The sequence below is a fragment of the Cyanistes caeruleus genome, chromosome 10 (genome assembly GCF_971803275.1).
Source record: "Cyanistes caeruleus chromosome 10, bCyaCae1.hap1.1, whole genome shotgun sequence".
Classification (NCBI taxonomy): domain Eukaryota; kingdom Metazoa; phylum Chordata; class Aves; order Passeriformes; family Paridae; genus Cyanistes; species Cyanistes caeruleus.
Window position 1 is genome coordinate 7,931,779 of NC_141710.1, and position 20,217 is coordinate 7,951,995.

The 20,217-nt window shown below is 52.3% G+C and overlaps 1 protein-coding gene and 1 long non-coding RNA gene across 5 annotated transcripts in view; one reads left to right on the forward strand and one right to left on the reverse strand.

Moving 5' to 3' along the window:
- PAX3 (paired box 3) overlaps positions 1-15,125 on the reverse strand; it is a 75,118-nt gene extending 59,993 nt beyond the window's left edge. For 2 of the 4 annotated variants that reach the window (XM_086843462.1, XM_086843460.1), the window contains exons 1-4: positions 14,935-15,125; positions 13,742-13,977; positions 12,285-12,411; positions 11,353-11,487 (exon numbers count right to left, since the gene is read on the reverse strand). In XM_086843462.1, the coding sequence (XP_086699588.1) occupies positions 11,353-11,487; positions 12,285-12,411; positions 13,742-13,977; positions 14,935-15,019 (583 nt within the window). In that variant the 5' untranslated portion in view covers positions 15,020-15,125. Of the gene's footprint in view, positions 1-11,352; positions 11,488-12,284; positions 12,415-13,741; positions 13,978-14,934 lie in introns of all 4 variants that reach the window. The other 2 variants (XM_086843461.1, XM_086843459.1) reach the window with 1 other exon arrangement.
- LOC147651275 (uncharacterized) lies at positions 29-3,632 on the forward strand. The gene is made up of 2 exons (XR_015274320.1): positions 29-403; positions 1,781-3,632. It is a non-coding gene; the product is annotated as an uncharacterized LOC147651275 (long non-coding RNA).
- Positions 15,126-20,217: the final 5,092 nt, after the last annotated feature.

The following is a 20,217-nucleotide window of genomic DNA, read 5'->3' on the forward strand; positions in this document are numbered from 1 at the left end:
AGCCTCACAGAAGGAAAAGGGCAGAGTGGGGAGCTTCCTGGGCTGGAAACAGGGTAGCCCCAGCTCCCACCTGGGCTGGGAGCCAGCCCTGCACCCAGCCCTGAATTGCAAAGCTCTGCTCACTGCTTCAAGCTCTAACTCAGAGAAGCACAATGGGTCTTTCAACCAAAGGATCCGGCTCTGAAAAAGGGCCCAAGGCACCCTAAGGGCACGGCACTCCACAAAATCCCCGAGGTTAAACCAGGAAACATCACAGAAATGCATCCAAAGGGGTTCCTCCTTTGCCATCCTGGGAAACCCAGGGCTCCACAAGCCAACCAGCAGCCAAACATGTAGCACCAGGTGGCCCATTTCTTTAAGAGTGGTCACTTTTCTGCATGGTAGCACTCAAGAATAGAAACAGGTGAGTCCCTCCTATGCTTTTTGATCACCTGGAAGATCTTTTTATCCTCCCATACCACTTTTCTAGGGTGTTTTATTTTTTATTTATAACTATCATTACCAGGATTCAGATACTAGCTATGATTAGGACTTTTTTAATATTCACCTTAAATTTCTGTCTGATTTACTCTTCCCAGGCTGACAAGTCTGTTTCTGATGTCAGATTAACAAAAATATTTATGCCATCAATCATCATTCCATCTTTTCCACTGCCAATACGGGAGAAGCACAGTAACATTGAATTCTGATTTAATTTCTTTCTTGGCCAAGTGACCTCTTACAGCCTGGGGACAAACTGTCTTTACACCCATCATAGTATAAGGTTTGACAACCATTCAAATTACGTGGTGTCCTTCCAAAAGTTTAATTTGCTGGGTTGATTAGGACCAAAGGTTGAGGACTGGAATGTTGTATATGGGGACAGAGTGTGCCTCTCCTCCTGATACCCTTCATCCAGGGAGGAGCCAGAAACCAGAGGGAGTGAGCAGCACTGCCTCCCACCCTGCCAGTCCGATGGAGCAGATTGGTTACAGAGCTCCTTACAGCAGAGTTGGGGGGGGGTGGCTGTTTGCCTTTTTTTGCTAAATCATATGTTAGAAAAATTAAGTGCCATTCTCTAAAGCAGCTTTTTTTAATTTGCTCTGCTTGGAGCATTTTTACTATGCTTACTGGCTGTGTCTGTCTCTTCTTCACCAGCAAAAATAGATGTTTAGCACTATACGGTCTTGTTAAGTCTGAGAAAGTGAAGGTGTTCCCTCAAATCTGGAATGTGATTAAACTTCCATGCAGTGAATATTCAATGCTAAGAAACCTGCACAGCCCTGCTGAGAGCACAGGACTGTTCTGATGGGAATGCCAACACAATTTGGTCTCAAGAAACTTTTAAAACACAGAGATGGAAATAACAAAAAGATTAAAAATTCGTCTGCTGTATGCAGCCATTTTGCATTTTCACCAGGACTTGTGGGCATCCTGAGACCCTGCAATACTTCTGGATGCTTCAGTCCCTGCCCCAGTACACACAACATGCAGCTCACAGCACTGCCAGTGCTGTTCAGAAGAGGTGGACAAGCAGTTAGTTTTAAGGGGTTTTCAAAAGACAACACTGTATTTGTTGGAAAACAAGTTGTGGGTACTGAAGCAACAGGGGTTTGTGTGGTTTTCTATGTAGCTGCCAAATATTCGAGCATTTTTGCTTGAGCCTGTTGATTTAAAAGAGAGCAGGTCAAATCAACTGTGCTAAAGCAGGGATGAACCCACAGGGCTTTTTCCTAACTGTGACATCTATTGTATAATCTCCTAAACAGATTCCTAAATGTTTTCTTCTATTATTTTCCAGTTCCACAGACAAAGAACGCAGTGAAGCCGTACAGCGTACGGGGAACAGCCACCACACGCAGCAAGGGAGGTACACACGATGCCTTTCTCTGCACCACATGTCTTAAAATTCTACAGAAAAAAATCGTAGACCTCCATCTAAAACATCACACCATAATGATTTGCTGATTGATCACTTAAACCATCACTCCTTAGCTAGCAGTTGTTTGGAAGTATCTCTTCTTCTATCTAAATACTGATAATTTAATTCAGTGCTCTCTCACACAACAGCATCAGTTCACCATCTGCAGTGGGGTTACTTGATTTATCCCTTGGTAAATCGAATTCCAGATTTTTTTTATTTTTTTTCCAAAATCTGTACTTTTCAGGATTTCTTTGTGAAACTGTGTATTTCACTTCCCATTTTCTTTAGCTGAATTCCTTCCACTTCCTTTTTTTCTTTTAAAACACTTTCCTTCTGAAAAGAACTTATTTTACTGTTCATGAAACCAGCTGAGTCCTGACTTCCAGCTAATTCTGTGCAAGCTTTTTTCTCACCACTCAGCCTGACAGGAGGGGCTGGGTAGGTGTCAGAGTATTTACTGGGGCACAGATCCCCCCACCTCAGCCCTGACCCTTCAGCACTTCACACCAGATCAAACAGCCAGCCCTGAGGTCAAAATGAAAAGGAAGTCCTGCCACAGCATCTTCAGCAAAGACGGATTTTCTGTGGAAGCATTCCCTGCTGCTCCGCTAGCCTGCTTTCTCCACAGCATGTCCATGCTCATCTCCATCCTCCCCGGGACAGTCAAAAACAGAGGTGGAAAACAATTTTAAGTACAATTTGGTTACACTGAGTATGGTTGGTGCTACTGCCTCGCAGGGGGTAGATGGGCTACATTTTTAACAAAGTGCAGAGTAATTTCGCCAGAAGAGCTGTGGTTGCTGTTGTTTTTCTGGGCTAGTACGTGGAAGAGATTCTGATTATATTGGCATGAACAGTCCTGCTCATTTAAGTAAGGTGAATAAGACTTGACAGGGGCTGAATAAGCTGTCTGCTTGCAGAATTGTCAGGCACAGACAGTTTATTCCTCATACTATTCAAACCACAGTGACAATATATCTGATGGAAAAATGACTACATAGTCATTTTTAGATCAGACATCCAATATGAGGCATATCATAAATATAAAAATCCTTAAGACTGGTCCATATATGGGCTTGTGCATGATGTAAACATTGATAATGTTTGGCAGAAAGTCTACAACCAGGCAAATATTTGTTAAAAAAAAAAAATCCAAAGGTAGCATGGATATCGCTGTGCTCACCACGGCTCTCTATGGAAACAGAAAAGTCGAGTTCATGCACTTCGATGAAAATTTGTATCTAAAGTGCTTCCAGAGTGTTAGCTCTTACTCTGGGACAAAATGTGTCCTGAAGCAGCTGAGTACTTGCAAAGCATGCACAGACTGATATTTTAATCAGTGATGACCAGAGAGAATGGAAGAAGAGTGTATTTAAGAAATTGAATGAGAAAATGATGATTAAAAGACTTTTTCTTATCCTCTACTCTGATGCTTTTCAAAACAGCAGGAGACCCACACACCCTAAAAACCTAAAAATCAGTACAGCATCAGGAGAGGCTTTCTGGTTCCATCAGGCTCCTTACCACTGTTTGTAGCTAAGCTAAATTTCTGTGTCCAGCGGGTGAGGTGGGACCTGGATCTAACACTCCCAGATCTCACAATTCAGAGGGAAATTCGTATCATAATGACAAGAAAGCACATCCAGAGTGCACAGCTTCTCCTACTGAGGATGTGGTGGGATACATTTTACTATCTGAAATAAATAGCTTTCTGCCATGCTACAAGGAACTGATTGTTCTCAAGGGCTCTGGCTGGTTTTTTGCGCAGCCTCGTTGATCCAACTTCCCTTTTTTCTGGGAGAGGGGACAGCACAACTATCCTAGCTGAGGCAGGTAACATCCATAAAATCCAAACTGAAGAAAATGACCAAACAAATGTTGCAAGCTTGTTTGTGTCCCCTGTATTCTGAGAGCCCAGTCTGGAGAATGGGCTGGCTTCTCAAGCTCCTTTTCTTTTATTAGCAGCCCTGGACTATTTATCTCCTACGTGATTTGGTATACAAAGAAAACTTTTTTCCCTTTAGGCTACACTTATCAAAAAGATTACATGCAAAAATATTAGTTTTAGTAAAATTCAGTAAAATACACTGTATTTTACCTGCGAGAATAGTAACATTTTAATGCATTGTATACTACAAATAAAGTTATTAAAACAAAATCAAATCCAGTAATGCTAAAGAAAAAAAAAAACAAAAAGAAAAACTGTAAGAGCATACAGTGTATACATTCAACAGACCATGCAAAATAAGGATTCCATTCAAATTTCACATCTCATTAAAGACAATTTGGCCATTAATCCATACGGGTTTAGGAGCAAAGAAGGATTTTCCAAGACAGATAAACTGAAATGATCCTCCTTTGATCTCCGAGGTTAAGAATCAGCAACAATGGAAGATGAACAACAAGGGGCAGAACCACTGGCCTTTTTATGTGCCACAATGGCATCAGCAAACAACTACTTAATCAATATTTGGCCAGGAACACTGAAAACTTTCTTTTCAAATTTTAATTCCTAGTTGTAAAACAACTGTAGGGCAACCAGCAAGATAAGACATTAAACTGACTGCTTAATTGCCTTTTAGCAATTACTAGTTATATATGCACATTCTTAATAGTTCGTGAATCTTTATTTACAAGGATGAATGAACGACCTGTCAACAATTACATCAAACTCCCCTAACTAAATAATCTCAGCACATGACACACTTTAACTCTAATGTGTCCTCAGTGAGTTTTAATTTCATTAAGCTTCACTTTTTTTCTAGGCAGAGTGATTTAAAGTGAATTAGTTTAACAGCATGGGGCAGGAGTACTCCAGGGCAAGTGAAGTAAAATGCTGCACTCACACTAGGCTAAACAAGGTCTTGTGGTGAATTACATTACTGTACATCATTTTTATTAGCCAGGGAGCTCAGCGTTCAGGGACCACTTGGAAGTATCCTGCATTTTTATTTCTATATTTTGTTCTTTCTCTGGCCATTTATGTTTGCTACACAGGATTTAAAGTGACATTTACATGGAGAAATTCACATTGCCTGGCTCGCTCTGATTTATTGCTTTGTGTTTCACTCAATTTCTTCTTAAATTAACCAGAGAGCACTTTGTAGTTCTGCTTCATTTCCCAATGCAGTTTTATTACACAGCTCTGGGGACCCATGATAATTTATCACTATCAGCTTTATTGGCTTCCCTCTCCTAAACCCTGTTCCAACCCTTATCAATAAGTAAACCCAACCCGAACTAAACGTTCCCCAAATAAGTATTAAAGTGTTGTCTTCAGAGAATCACCATTCAAAATCACACACGGGAAATTATTTGTTTTAAGCATTTTATCGGTATTGGCTTTTACTTACAGCATTAATTGCTAATTAGCTTTTTATCTAATTAAAACTTCTGTCTGTCTTCTGATTCCACTGCTACCTCTGTGTAAACTGAGACACAAAGATCCTCTCCCTCAGCGAGAGTTTTTGCCAGAGTTTCACTCGGGATTAAAGTCACACTCTTGTGCAGTGGGTACTTTTCACGAGCAGAATAGAACAAATTTGGGCCCCATCCCTGCGTGCCCCAGCCCCCGTGAGCAGTGTTACACACATGAATGGGCCCTTTGAGTGGGACTCCTCGCTGTTGCCCACATCTGCAGGACTGCAGGTCTGATGCCCGATGGAGTAAACCCCTCTTACATCCTAAACCCGAGGATTTCCCCCAGAGCTGCAGCTCCTCAGCACGTTACAGAGCTGGTTCCAAGAAAAGCCTGATGTCTCTTATGGTAAATTCCTACTGACATCACAGATTCTGCAATCATAGGAGAATCTGGAAAGCCAAATACATAAATGACATTCTCAGAGGAAATTCTAGCCGTACCAAAATCAAACAACTGTTTCTTGCCTCTGCCTTTCTGGAATGACACCCCTTCTAAGACTAATAAATGAAGATTTTCAAAGCAACCAAATAAGGTGCTAACTTGGATACAAATTCAAGTTAATCGACTGCTGTGTGTGAGGCAATTCTGACATTTGCTAAAATAACATTCAGCTTTGTTCTAGATATATGCAATTAGAAAACTGGAAAGGATGCCCACAGCAATTCTGCTTGAACAGGCACTGACTCTTAAGTGGAAGAAAGCATCCCTAAGATGGCAAAACATGCAAAGCCATTAATAAAATCATGATTTCAAGCCATGGATATAAAGTGTATATATATTACTTCAGAGAGTCGTTGCTAGATTAACACCCTTTCTTCCCACAGCTGGAAATATTACTGGTGCTTTTGTCAGACGATTAGCCTGCAGTTAGTCTGACAATTAGCACCCTCCCCAAAATCCCCCACTTCAGGACAGGAGGGAATGGGCTGCCCTCCGCAGCTCTGGAAGAGCAAACTCCACTTTGAAGTCACCCTAAAGTCAAACATTTAGCACCTTTCTAGAAATGCTCATCAGGCTGGGACATCACACTCTCACTTGATGGTGAGGTCATTATTAATTGTTGAGGTCATTATTATTATTATTATATTATTATATATTTTATTATTATAATCATTATCTCAGAATAATTATTTGGAAGCAGAAGCCTGGCCCAGAGCCCCACAGTGATGATGGGTCAGGCAGAAGAAACAAAAGCTGTGCTGGATTTGTATGGAATCACCTGCACCAATTTGTACTTGTGCAACACCTGGCTTTTCTACCCAGGCCTGGACTCTCACTATTAAGATGTGAGGGAAGAGAAGGGGAAAAAGACAGACAGAAAATATAGTTGGCACTGTGTCCCTTGAGCCAAATTCTGGACTCACTAGGGAGTTTGTCTTAATTAAGTACTACTTTCTTGTCAGCTCTGAGAGCCGCGGAAATGACACTGCTCAGGTGACACGAGTTGATTTCTTGGAGCTGCTAGTGACCAAATATACAGAGTACTGCATGAAATTTCAGGCTCAAGGAGATAACTGCCTGCAGCCACAGCCATCACACCTCAGTAAGTGAATCTTTACCATGAACACCGAGCAGGGAAACAAACTGTGCTTCTCAGCCCACAACAGCATTTCACACAGCACCTAAGTCCTCCTACTGCTGCACCTTTGGACAGGACACTGGAGCAAAACCAGGGCAGCCCCTGCAACCAAAATCTAACTCAGCATCTGCATCATCCCATGCTCCAGCCACTGATCCAATAGTCTGCTTTGTAGAAATGAATGGCTCAAACTGATATCTGGTGCCTCCATGTTAATCTTCTCCCTTAATAAAGTGTCTTTATTAGTTTAGCAATCTAAAAATAGCTGTCTGTATGATACTCACCAGCCCTAATCTAAACATCTGCCAGCCCATCTAGCTCGAGCTACCCTTTAGATCATGTGCCACCACTTCAAAGCCTCCTGCATCAAGTCAGTAATTGTAACATTGCATCTAAATATTTAAGCTAGGGGCTGGTAGTCGCGTGTCCCATTTACAGTCAGCATCTGTCCTCTAATTCCATTACAGTACAAAGCAAAAATGTTTCCCAAAACTCACAAACAGGAAAAGCATCACACAGCTAGAGAGGCAGCAGCAGCTTGAACTTTCGAGCTGCTGAGCAGGGCTTTTGTGCTAAGGTCCTTTTTTTTTTCCTACCCCTTCAAACTCCCCACATACACACACTAAAATAGGGGTGGTGCCGAAATTGTATTAATGTGAGCCTCAGGCACACAGAAAAAAAAAAAAGAAAAGAGGAAGGGGAGGGAGAGGGGGAAGGGTTTGGTCCAAGATGAAAGTAAGAAGAAAATAAAGGAGGCAATTTAGTCTGCTGTAGCCTGAATTGCTCTCAGTACAGCCAAGGGTAGAGGCTGGGGATGAGTAGGGCCCTTTTTGGACGGGTGCGCATGACTGGGGGAGGATCCGCCAGGACAGGGCCCGGGGGCCAATTCCGCTGGCTGGGAACAGAGGCTCCCTTTGAGGCCAGCCGGGGGTCCCGGCCCCAGCCCCCGCCCCAGCCCGGGGAACAGCTCTGCCCCATCGCTGCAGTGCTGAAAGCCGCTGCTCCTGCCAGAAAACAACAGCTATTTTATGGAGGGGGGAGTTATCAGATTAGTCAGCAAACCATGCCTCGCATAACTCCCACCAAAGGTACAAGCAACTCCCTCTTCTGTAGTGGTTGTGCTAAAAATAAGCCCTGATGTGCCACATAAAGGCACAAAACTTTCTCGTGGTCTTTATTTATGGCTCGTGCCTTTAAGGACAAATTATCACACGTGCAGAATGCAGATGTGCTGTTATAGAGCTATCAGCCTCCTGATACGCGCTCCGACAATCAAGTTTTCTTTAAATATATACCCAGAATCAGGGCTGAGGGTGACTCTGGCAGAAACACTGAAATACAGCATGTACAGGACTGCACATGTGGCATCTGTAAACAGTGTGAGAATCACGTGTAACTGTCCAGAAGAGAGGCTGAAACAGAATCACAACAGGCATACAAAAGTTTACCTACACCCATATATGTGGTGGGAGAGATCCCAATGATACACTGCCTCTATCACACATTTTAAAAAAATATCATGTTTCCATTCTCTCTTAATCCTACTCTGCTGTAAATACTCCCTAAATCTTGAATTAGATGCCATTAAAATGACAGCTCTCACCCTTGGAAAAAATGCCACTCTTTGAGCAACCCAAAGGCCGATGGCGAGGAGGGGATTTCAGGCAAATGTCCAGCACTAATGTGTGCTCCCGAGCAGAAGAGCCGTACTTTGCTTCGTGATCAGCCTCAGGAGTCACTTTCTGACCTATCCCACAGCCTTTCCTGGCACTCAGGCTCTGGGATACCTCAAGCCCCCAAGAACAGAGCTACAGAAACTCCTCACATTGCCCAAAACCCCGCACTGTTTTCCCCTCCGCAACACGGAGCACTCAGCGCTGAGCTAGCACCGAGGCTTTTGCTGCACGGCGCATGGACACCCTTTGGACATTCCACAAGCAACCCCAGTGTCAGAAAGGGCATCTGAGATGTACTGCCAGCAGGCAGCCCCTGCCACACCAGGCCTTGTAGCCAAGATGCTGCGTGCTGGCAAATATGATCCTGTGGCATCAAAATCCTTAGGAACGCTGCCAGTTATTTCAGTAACAGGACGGGATTGTTTTTATAGATGAAGTGAAATCAAAGCTCCTTGGCTGGCAGTGGGAGTTGAAGCAGAACTTTTTTGTTGTTGGTCAGATACAGAAAGTAGTGGTGGGCTTCTTTTATGGTTATTCCTTTCTTGTAAGGGTCCCAGCGGTGTGCTGTCCCTTTGGTGTCACACTCTGTGCATGGCACGAGTATGGCAACCAATGTTTCCTGGAGCAGCAGCGCGCTCGCACTGCAGCATCCCAGCCACTCCAGTAAGGAGATTAAGCAACAGCTTGCTAGTCAGGGAGGGGGAGCAGGCGTTGCTGTGGGGAAGAGCACACTCTCCCTCACACTGCCAAGCCTTCCCAGCCACTGTCACAGAGCAGATGGGATTACCAAAGCTGCCGCTTCCACAGAACTGTCCGGTCACGTTCACGCAGCAAAAACCTGCATGCCTAGGGCAGGAGAGGACCACACCACCCCATGTAATCAAGGGGAAAATTGCTACTGATTGAAGTCAAAACAAATAAAGTTAGACACTCACATCCACAGGAAGTGAAAGAGAGGGTACGGTACGTCGGGAGGTGGAACGCAGCCTCCTCATATAACTGTGCTGGGAGGCACGAGTGAGCCCCTCTTGCAGCAAGGCATCACCAGCCCCAGGGGTTTTCCTGCAAGAGTTTTGGGGCTCCTCTGGGCTGGTGAAAGGCAGCCATGCAGCCAGACACTGATTTATAATAAATCAGGAGCCCCACTTTAAAGGGAAAACAGTCAAAGAACAGGAAGACTGTTTCAAAGAGAAACAGAAGGATGGGTTATATTGATAACAATACTTTTTCTCTTGCTGTCTCTATTAACCACTCTTTGTTCCATAAAGCAGTGATATTATCAAGGCTTACTATCTTCTGTTTCTAATCTCTGTCAAGAAATTCAAGAAGGCAGCAAAGCTAGTTATTTAACAACTAGGGCACTGAATTCAGCTATTTTTTCCCTTGGTGTACATCCCTCTTGGAAAAATCCTCTGGTGAAGGAGATGCTGGAGGAAACTCTGGGTCCGTCATATGGGGGCAACTAGACCAGGCAATCAAACTGTGCCTTCTGCCCTTAAAATCTCTAATATTTTTAGCGTCTTCTGCATGTCTGTGTTACACACCTCCTTGCAAACACAAACATGCAGAATATGAGGCTTCCCTGAAAGTTTTAATAACAGTTGAAAACTAAGTTTTAAGAGGTTTCAGGGGTTTGTTTCAACAAAACAAGGACATGTCCTGCTGTTAAAGAATGGATATCTGTTGTCCTTGCATGGCACCAGCATCCCTTGATGCTTAGAAATGCTATAAACACTTTTTCTCTAAAAACAGCTACTTTTTCCCCGATGGAGAGTCCATAAAACTGCGTGGAGCATCAGCTATTAGGGGCTCATTGAATAATTCATCCCTCATTGCAAGCCCATAATGTCTTTTCTCAGCCTTTTGTGGGGCTGTTTTCTCTTCTTTTCTCCTTGAATTATAAAAAGGTTGCCTTCTTTTGTTCACATCAAGCTGCTGCTAGCTGAAGCTTTGTCTGTGCAAAGCCAAAGTGTGAGTTTCAATGGACTCCCCCCTCTTTGTTTTCCAAGTTCATCTCCAAGTGTAGATTGTGTATAGAAGGCCTTCTTTGTAAAAGCTGGAAAAGTTGTACAAATGTTTGACCAGCTCATTTGGTACTTTTGTCTCGCCTTCTCCAGTGCCTGTGCATGTGCTGGGCAGCGACTTCCACACACAGGCGGCCGGGCCGGGCCCTCGCCTGCCCCTGCCCCCTGGCCCAGCCGGGAGCCAGGCACGGCTGCACCGGGAGCAGCAGCTGTCCCCCCCAGCAGCCCTTCACCTCCGCCTTGTTCAGGTTGCAACCTCCTCGCAGTGCCGGGCCAAACACCAACACATGCTCTTCCCAGCAGTTTTAAGTGCAGAAGAAGCAAAGCGTGTGTCTCCCTGCCCCGTTCAGACTGTAAAGACAGGAGGCTCAGCAGCCTTTTGCTACAACTGCCCCTTCCATGCAGCTGCAGCCTCCCCCGCTTGCCCTGGGAAAGGAGCCCCTGCACGGCTGTGATGAGGGGCTCTCTGGGGGCTCCAACCCTCCCTGCTCCCTGCTTATCGAAAGCCAAATTAGCGGTGATTCCCATCTTTGTTCCAACCTCTGCGCCGTTCCTGCACACCGCAGGATCGCTCCAGAGAGGAGCGGGATACCCTGGGATGCGGCAGCCAGGCTGGCAGGGCTCACTCCCTGCCCTACAGCTCCCGCTGCGCTGGCCCCAGCACAGCCCCTGGGGACGGGAGATAGCCACCAGCGCCTGGGACTGCCCCTGGCCCGTCGCAGGGAGAGCAGGGACAAACAGGATTTTACCTCTTTCGCTGAGGATGCCATCAATGCTGTGCTTGGCCTTCTTGTCGCCTTCCTCCACTTCTTTTCTTTCCAGCTCAGCCTCCTCTTCCTCGCCTTTCCCAAACTTGCTCCGCAGGATGCGGCTGATGGAGCTCACTTCAGGGGGGGAGTGCAGAGCTGTGACCGGCTCGTCCCCAGCAGCCCCCCGCGGCTCTGGGGCCGGCCCGGGGAGCCGAGTCCCCCCTCAGTGCCACTGCTCTGTGTCCCCCGGTCACTGCCAGTCGGGATTTAGGGAAGGCAGCCTCCCGCTCCCGTCCCCGCGGGGCTTTCACGGGGCACCGTCCCTCAGCGGACTCCAGCACGGGCACGGCGGCACCCGAGAATCTTTCTTTCCCCCGAGCCCTTACGGCGGGTGAGAAAGACCCTCGGACACCTCACGAATGGAGCTCCGGCTCCGTGTGCCCCCCGCCCCACCCGCAGACAGCCCGCCGGCACAGGGAGCTGCTCCCCATCTCCCGCTCCCCAGCTCCGGCTCTCCGGCAAGCCCCGAGCCTCCCGCGGCAGCGGCCCGGAGGGGATGGCGGGGAAGCGTGGGGAGGAGGAGGAGAGGGGGATGCAGTTGCGATTTAATTGAAAACACCCTCCGAGAGCAGGAATCCTCCCGGGACGCGCCAGAGGCTCCGCGTGCTATTGCCGGCAGCTCCGTGGGCACCGGCCCGGCCCGGGGCTCCGATCCCTCGGGAACGGGGCTCGCCCGGGTACGGCGCTGCTCGCCCGGGTACCGCGCTGCTCGCCCGGGTACCGCGCTGCTCGCCCGGGTACCGCGCTGCTCGCCCGGGTACCGCGCTGCTCGCCCGGGTACCGCGCTGCTCGCCCGGGTACCGCGCTGCTCGCCCGGGTACCGCGCTGCCCTCCCCGGCCCGCCGGGACCCTCGGAACGCCCCGCTCCGTACCTGACGGCACCGAGTTGCGGTCACACACGCCGTCCTTCAGCAGCTTGTCCCGGATCTCCCAGCTGAACATGCCCGCGTTTTCCCGCTTGTATTCCTCGATTTTCTTCTCAACATCCGGCGTCGTCACCTGCTTCAGTAAAGACAAGGCGAGCGGGCACAGTGTGCAGGGCCGGGGGAGCCGGGGCTGGAGCCGCCTGCAGAGCCGCACCGGCCCCGCTCACCAGCGCCCATCAAAACAGCCGAACGCGGGCACGGTGAAGAGCGGATTCACAAGGTAAAAATGGGCCGCATAAGACGAGCACGCTCCGCTTTAAACCAGAAAATCCACCGGGAAGGTGGGACAGAGCCCTCGGCACGGAAAAAAGCCGAATCAGGCAGCACCGGCGGCAGAGAAAATGCCAAGTCGAGACCAGCGGAGGACTCCGGGCAACGAAGCTCCAGGTCAGTAAAGTTTAGGCTGAACAAAGTTTGCAGTCCCGAACAGAAATCAGCGTAATAAAAACGGGCAGAGGTTCGAGTACCGGCATTTTTCTTCGGTATCCTCGTGATTTTAAAATAAATCTAAAAATCCAACAAAAAGAACGATCTCCCGGCCGGCAATAGCCTTACGTTGGAGTTGCACGCTTGTAAAAAATTACCTCTACTCCTAACACAGAAAGGAAAAGTTCGGGCATCGCTTTGCTACTTCAGAAGAATCAAAGAAGCCGGGGGAGGGTGGGGGGGAATCTTGCAACAACTTCCTATAAAAACTCAAGCCTTTACTTCCCTTTAGTGGGAAAGAAAAGCTAGAGAGGGAGAAGCCTGATCTTGGGAAAATATTTCGTCTCCGTTATTGTTAGCGCAAACTTTTCGGTGGCGTAGCCAAAAATACACGCGGCTCTAGAGCGGAGAGAAAAAGCAAAGAGAGAAGGAGAAGGAGCAGTAAAGAGACAGAAATTCAGGTGGTTTTGTTGCGCTTTAGACGAAAGCGGGAAGGGCCCGATCCAGCCGTGCTGGGTGAGCTCCAGCAGCGGAGCGATGGCGTCCGGTCCGTCCCGCAGCCCTGAGCCCGCCTGCGCTCCTGCGCCAAAAACGAGCGTGGGGCACGCAGGGCTCTGGAAAGCCAAGCGTTCAAAAAAGCAGCCTTTTCGCTCTATTTTCGTTTGAGTTTCTATTTTTTTTTTTTTTTTTTTTTTTTTTATTGCGTCTTCTTAATTAAAAGTATATTATTGACAAGAACTCCAACAACAGCATTTTCTAAAACCTCGGGAAGATTGAGAGCAACACGGCAGGGTGCTGTGCCCCATAAGTGTCTGCGCCCAACCCCGGCCTCGCATGGTCTCCCCGGCCCTCCCGAGTGCCGCCGTCCCGACTGGAAACCCCGGTGCCGGCCAGCCTGGGCCGTGTCCCGCTCGGAACTCGCTCCCCGCCACCGCCACCGGGGTTTGTCCCGTTCCGGGCGGGCGGGAGGGGCTCACCTTGGGCTTGCTGCCGCCGATGGCCCCCGGCCGGATGGAGCCCGTCTCCTGGTACCTGCAGAGAATTTTGGAGACGCAGCCGTGGGACACTCGCAGCTGGCGGGAGATGACACAGGGCCTTATGCCATGGTGGGCCATCTCCACTATCTTGTGCCGGATATGGTTGGGTAAAGGCCTGCCATTGATAAACACTCCTCCGAGCTGATTGACTCTGCCCTGGCCTAGAGGGGTAGAGACTAGAAAAGGAGGGAAGGGAGGCAGGAGGGTAAATGGCGTTAACGTCTCCTTCGGATCCTGCTGAGTCTTTTGTTGTTGTTGTTGTTACTAGTTTTTTGTCGTTGCTTTTCTATAAGGCAACTCACCCCCGCCCGCCCCTCCGATGGCGCAGGGCCCGCAGCTCCCGCGGAGACCCCGCCGCCGGCCCGGCGGGCAGGGCAGGGCAGGGCACGGAGCTGCCGCGGGCTTCACCTGTTGCACTCAGCCGGAGCCGGCTTTCAGAGCCCGCCCGGCTCCGGCGGACAAGGGGGCAGCGGTGCGGGAAGGCCGCAGTGTCCCCGGCTCGGCTGTCCCGGGAAGCCCCGGCCGCAGCCGCCCGTCCTCGCTCGGGCAGGGCCCGGCAGCCCCGGCACTCGGGCCCCCGCACCGCCGTGATCGGGAGCGGCCGCTGGCAGCGCCCGGTGCCGACCCGCGGCTCCAAGCTTCCTTTCGATCCGCGGTGTTTTTATTCGGGTAGAACTTTTTCCTAACTTTTCCCCGAAGTTTGGGCTCCCCAAATCACCACCCTTCGCTGCACCGAGAGAACCGGGGCCGGTCGGTTCCTCCCGCTACCGGGACGGGCCGCTCGCAGGGTGCGAGGCCGGAGCGGGCGCTGCGCTGGTCAGAGCCGTGCCCGTCCCGGGACAAACCCTGCTGTGCCAGCCCAGGGGGAGCCGGGCGGCTGCGCTGGTCAGAGCCGTGCCCGTCCCGGGACAAACCCTGCTGTGCCAGCCCAGGGGGAGCCGGGCGGCTGCGCTGGTCAGAGCCGTGCCCGTCCCGGGACAAACCCTGCTGTGCCAGCCCAGGGGGAGCCGGGGGCTGTCCTGGAGTCTGCCGTGCGCCAGTTCTGGCGGGCCGGGGGCGCCGCTTTGTTCCGGCGTCCCGGCACGGAATGATTATCCCTTTCCCGACCGGGAGCGGCACAGGCGCGGCCTTACCTTCCAGCGGGAACCCGCTGCGGGGATAGTTCTGCCCGGCCCCGGGGCGCATCATCCTGGGGACAGCTCCGGCCAGAGTTGTCATCGCGGCGGCAGCGGCCGGCAGGGTTATATCCAGGTGAGGGCTGATCTAGGGGAGACCCGCGCTGTCAGCGGGCCCCGCCGAATCAGGAGCGGTCCCGGAGGGGGTGGGGGATGCCGCCGAGGGGCGGGGAGGAGGCAGCTCCGCCGCTGCCCCTTTGTCAGTGACCCGCGCTGCCCCGCACCGGGAGGGCAGGGGCCGGGCCGGAGCCCCGCCGGGCGGCGCGGCTGGGCGCGGGGCGGGCGGGCGGGCGGCGGGGCGGGGGGCGGCGGCGGTGTCCCCGGTGCGGCGGCCGCGGGGCCGGGAGCATTTATCGGCTCCGTGCCCGGCGCGGCCCGGCGGCGGCACCGCCGCGATTGGCCACCGCCGTCCGGCCCGGCCTCGCCGCCCCCGCTGATTGGGCGAGCGGGCGGCTCTCGAGCATCCCCCGGCCGGCGCGGCCGGACCGGCACCGCGCGGCTCGGACCGGACCGGCACCGTGCGGCTCGGACCGGCACCGCGCGGCTCGGACCGGACCGGCACCGCGCGGCTCGGACCGGACCGGCACCGCGCGGCTCGGACCGGCACCGTGCGGCTCGGACCGGCACCGTGCGGCTCGGACCGGACCGGCACCGTGCGGCTCGGACCAGACCGGCACCGTGCGGCTCGGACCGGACCGGCACCGCGCGGCTCGGCCCGGCAGGACACGGCACGGCCCCGCGCTGACCCCGCGGGCAGAGCCCCGCTGGGCCCTTTCCCCGCGAGCAGCGGGCGGCCGGCGATGGGGACCCACTCGCTACCCCGACAGCCGCCCCAGCCCGGGAGAGAAGCACCGACCCGACCGGACATCGCACCCCTCAGGACCCCCTGTCACTGCGGGGCTCCACGGGACAGCCCCCGCCTGTGCCTGCCATGAAGAGTTTTTTTCTCTTGGCTCCGCTCTCCGAGCACCAGAGGAGGGGTGGGGGCAACAACCTTTTTCATTTTAAAGAAAAAATGCTCCTTCCTTCATTCTTTCCTTTTACTTATTTACTTTGAACCGAAGTATCTCTCCGTCCAGAAGAAACACCTCTGGAACAAATGGTGCTCACGGTTTTGAAAGCAAGGGCTGCCAGTGAGGTCTCCGTGGGGATGTCTGCTTTTAAAAACCGGTGGGACAAGGGTGTCCCTGCGTTTCACGCGTGTGCGTGAGGGTTTATATATGTATGGGTGCGAGGCGGTGCGTGTTAAAGCCTTACTAACAAGCGTTTGTTCCCAGGAATTTATTGTAGTATTCAAACTAAACTGCTGGAAAAATAAAAGAGGTAAAGTCTGCCTCGGAGCTGGAGTGCCCACAGCAGGATATGACGCCAGGAGTGTTGTAAAGACTGTCTGTCCTTAGAGAAGGTACCATTGTGCACGGCCTTTTATTTATAACTTGGTAAGTGCCAGCAAACTCGCCTCCTTTACACTCCGAAGTGCCAGCCCGGCTTTCCACAGGGCTCTTTATTTGCAATCGTCTATTCAGGAACTGTCACTCCCGAGCTTCAAGTTATTCAAGACCTTAATCAATCAAAAGGATGAGAATCGCTCAGGTTTCCTCCTTTGAAATGAAGGGCAAAAATGTTTTCTGGGCTCCCAGTCCGCGTTCCCTTTACGAGCCGGACGATGGTTGCGGGGCCGGGGCCGGCCCCAGGGTGGGCGGGGGTTCCCGTTATTTAGGTAGAAATCCACAACCCTAATAATAATAATAATAATAATAAGCGGACCGGCAGCAGCACGGCGCGGCCCCCGGGGGAACTCGGAGTTTGCGTGGGACTCCGCTCCGCAGAAGAACCGGCACCCACCGCACACCGGGGTGGCTCTGGCCCCTGGTCCCTCTCTCCAGCCCCGAGAGCCGGCCACCAAACCCAGCGGTTTCCCTCGCTTTCAAATGCACTCAAACAGACCCAAACACCGCCTGCTACCCCAGAACTGAGGCTCCCGCATCCCGAGGAAGAGGCTGGCAGGAAAAGTTCGCACTCAGTGAAAGTCAGCGTGTATTTCACAAAGCGTTTGTGTTCTACAAGCAGCCCGGTGCTCGGAGCTCTGGACACCCGTTAGCGATCCCTGTGGAAACCCAGTTCCGTGAGAGCCGGGCCGGGCCGGGCGGTGGAGCGGCTGCGGCGGCCGGGGAGCGCCCGGGCCCCGGTGCGGCCGTGCCGGGGCTGCAGGAGCCGTGCGGCCCGAGCCGGCGCTCCACAAAGCACGCCGAGCCACTCGCCACGAGCCTTTTACTGGAGGGAGGAAGTCGGTAGAAGTGTTATTTTAAAAAAAAAAAAAGAGATGGAACTCCTTCGGGTTTAATTCTGGCTTGGGAAGCCCGGGGCGGGGAGCAGGGCCGCACCGAGCGCTAAGAGCTAGCAGCATCCCCGCGGCCACCTCACTCCCCACCGCTACCACTGCGGCCCCGAGCACCCTACCCACCGCGACGGGTGCCACTGTGATGCTGTGGGCAGTAATCATCCTCCACGCGAGGAGGGGTGGGAATTGGGGCTTTCTCGACCCCTCACCCGCGGAGGAGGAGGAGCGGAGTCCCTCATCCCGAGCTGGGCAGTGTTTTTCAGCTGCCTGCCCCCCTCCCTTAACGCGATGTGCCCTCGTGTGCGTGCCGTGGGTTTTTGCGTGGGGCCGGTGTGGCTCCCGGGGCCGCCCCGGCAGGCCCAGCCCGTGCCGGCCCCGCCACAAACGCTCTCGGGAGCTCCGGCCATCATCGCCGGCCCAGGGCCGGGGCAGGGGCCGGGACGCTTCCCCCGACAGGGCTGGCGGCTCCCGCAGCTCCAGCTCCGCGTTCCGCTCCCGGCCCCGTGGGGCTGCCCTGGCCCCGCCGCCCCAGCGCCTCCCGCAGCCCCAAAGGCGAGCGGCGCCTCCCCAGGACGGGCTCCCGGGCCGGGCTCCCGTGCATGGCCCGGGAAAGCCGGGGGAAACCCACCTAGTCTGGCCCTCGCCGTCCTGCGCTACCAGCCACCAGTGCCCCGCGATGACACAGCCTCATCCTCCCGCACGGCAACTGGGAAAAATTCAAGGCAAAAAGATTAGGCACGAATGCCTGGCCCTGCTCCTCCCTCCCCTCCTCGCCCCCACCCCCATATTACAGTCCTTTAGGCCAGCAGAGATGATTTCACGGTTTTCCAGTGGAAATAGCTAAAAACGCTCCTGCTAATTACAGAGCTCTTCCAGGCCAGGTGCACTTTTAATTGGATTAGTAAATGCTCTATATTAAACCTGCAGCACATCAAATGGACAGTGAAAATTAGAGCTATTAAGAACACAGGCAATCATTTCTGAACGATAAACAGTGTTGGTCTCCCCTCTATTAGAAATAAATCAATTACACTGTTTCCGGTTTTGCGTGCACAAATTCATTTCTCATATGGGTTTCGAAGTGAAGTCCCCGGCTATTTCCAAGGGACGTGGAGAGGAGATTACAGTTTGATACACAGAAATGTGTGCTTGGAGAGGAAAGGAAAGGAAAGGAAAGGAAAGGAAAGGAAAGGAAAGGAAAGGAAAGGAAAGGAAAGGAAAGGAAAGGAAAGGAAAGGAAAGGAAAGGAAAGGAAAGGAAAGGAAAGGAAAGGAAAGGAAAGGAAAGGAAAGGAAAGGAAAGGAAAGGAAAGGAAAGGAAAGGAAAGGAAAGGAAAGGAAAGGAAAGGAAAGGAAAGGAAAGGAAAGGAAAGGAAAGGAAAGGAAAGGAAAGGAAAGGAAAGGAAAGGAAAGGAAAGGAAAGGAAAGGAAAGGAAAGGAAAGGAAAGGAAAGGAAAGGGACAGACAGAGAAAGCGGAGGAGGAGGGAGTAGGAGAGAAAGAGAAAAAGGGAGAGAGGAGAGAAAGAAAATCGAAAAACACTAACACTAAAAACCACGAGGAAGAACGAAGGAAGTAAAGACTGGCATAACTGTTGAGTACGGACTGTAACTTCTGTTTTGTACTCCACGCTGTTCTCGCCATAAACACCTCAGAAGTGTCTCAGATGAGACTCTCGGGGTTGCCCTGTTCAGCTTTACCCGCTGCCTCATGTCTTTCCCTTCACACAGGTTTCCCTCTTTCCCCGTCTCCCACGGAGCGAGAGCTGTGTGTTTGGGGAACCTCCCGGGCCGGGCAGAGGGCTGGGGGCACAGCAGCGTGTGCCCGGCGGGATGTGGAGCTGGCCTTGCGGGGCTGGGGCTCTCCAGGGGCCGCTGTCCTTTCCAGGGGCCGCTGTCCTTTCCAGGGGCCGCTGTCCTTTCCAGGGGCCGCTGTCCTTTCCAGGGGCCGCTGTCCTTTCCAGGGCCCTTCCCCACCGCCGGCCGGCCCTGGGGGGATGCGAGAGCTGCCACGGAGCCGAGGCGCGTTAAGGCAAAGGCATCGACGTGTTCGGACGAGAGCAGCCCTCGTAGGACGGCGAGCTGGAAAATGCCACAGAAGAGAAATTTCAATAGCAACCAAGTGATTTGGTCGGTGTAATACGAACGGTTATTGAACCCCCTGCTCGAGAGCAGACGCCATGGGGAGTGTCGGGGCTGGTGGGACGGAGAAGAGGGACAGGTAGGGGGACAGCAGGTGGTGGCACCCCGCGCTGGCCACAGCTCCGAACAGCCCAGGCTCTCAGAAATAAGCTCAGCCACAGCCTCCTCCGAGGAAAGCCGCCCCGCGCCCTGTTTATGGACCCAGAGGTGTGCGGGGACATGACTCGTCGAGCCGGGGGCTGGGAGAGAGGGAGGGAGGAAGGAAGGAGGAAGGAGGGAGGAAGGAGGGAGGAAGGAGGGAGGAAGGAGGGAGGAAGGAGGGAGGAAGGAGGGAAGGAGGGAAGGAGGGAGGAAGGAGGGAGGAAGGAGGGAGGAAGGAGGGAGCCCCGCCGCCGCGCTCCGGGACAGCCGCCCGGGAAGCGCTGCGGGATCCCGGGATCAGCGGGATCAGCGGGAATCAGCCCGGCCGCCGGGCTGTAAGGCTGGGAGAGAATCAGTCTTAGCTTACAAGGGAAAAGTACCCTCTCGGACACCTTCCCACAGAGCACGGCGTGCGGGGACAGCGGGCGGCCCGGGCCCGCAGACTCCTCCGCCCAGGACAAACCCTGGATGCCCTGGGAAGGGCCGGGCTGGAGTGCAGCGGGCAGGAGGGGCCGGCTCCTGGGCTGGCACCTGGGTCCTAGCCTTAGCAATAAACCGAGACAAGCAGCCTAAAGACTAATTATTTTTACTGAGGTGTATTTTTTTTTTTAATTTTTTAA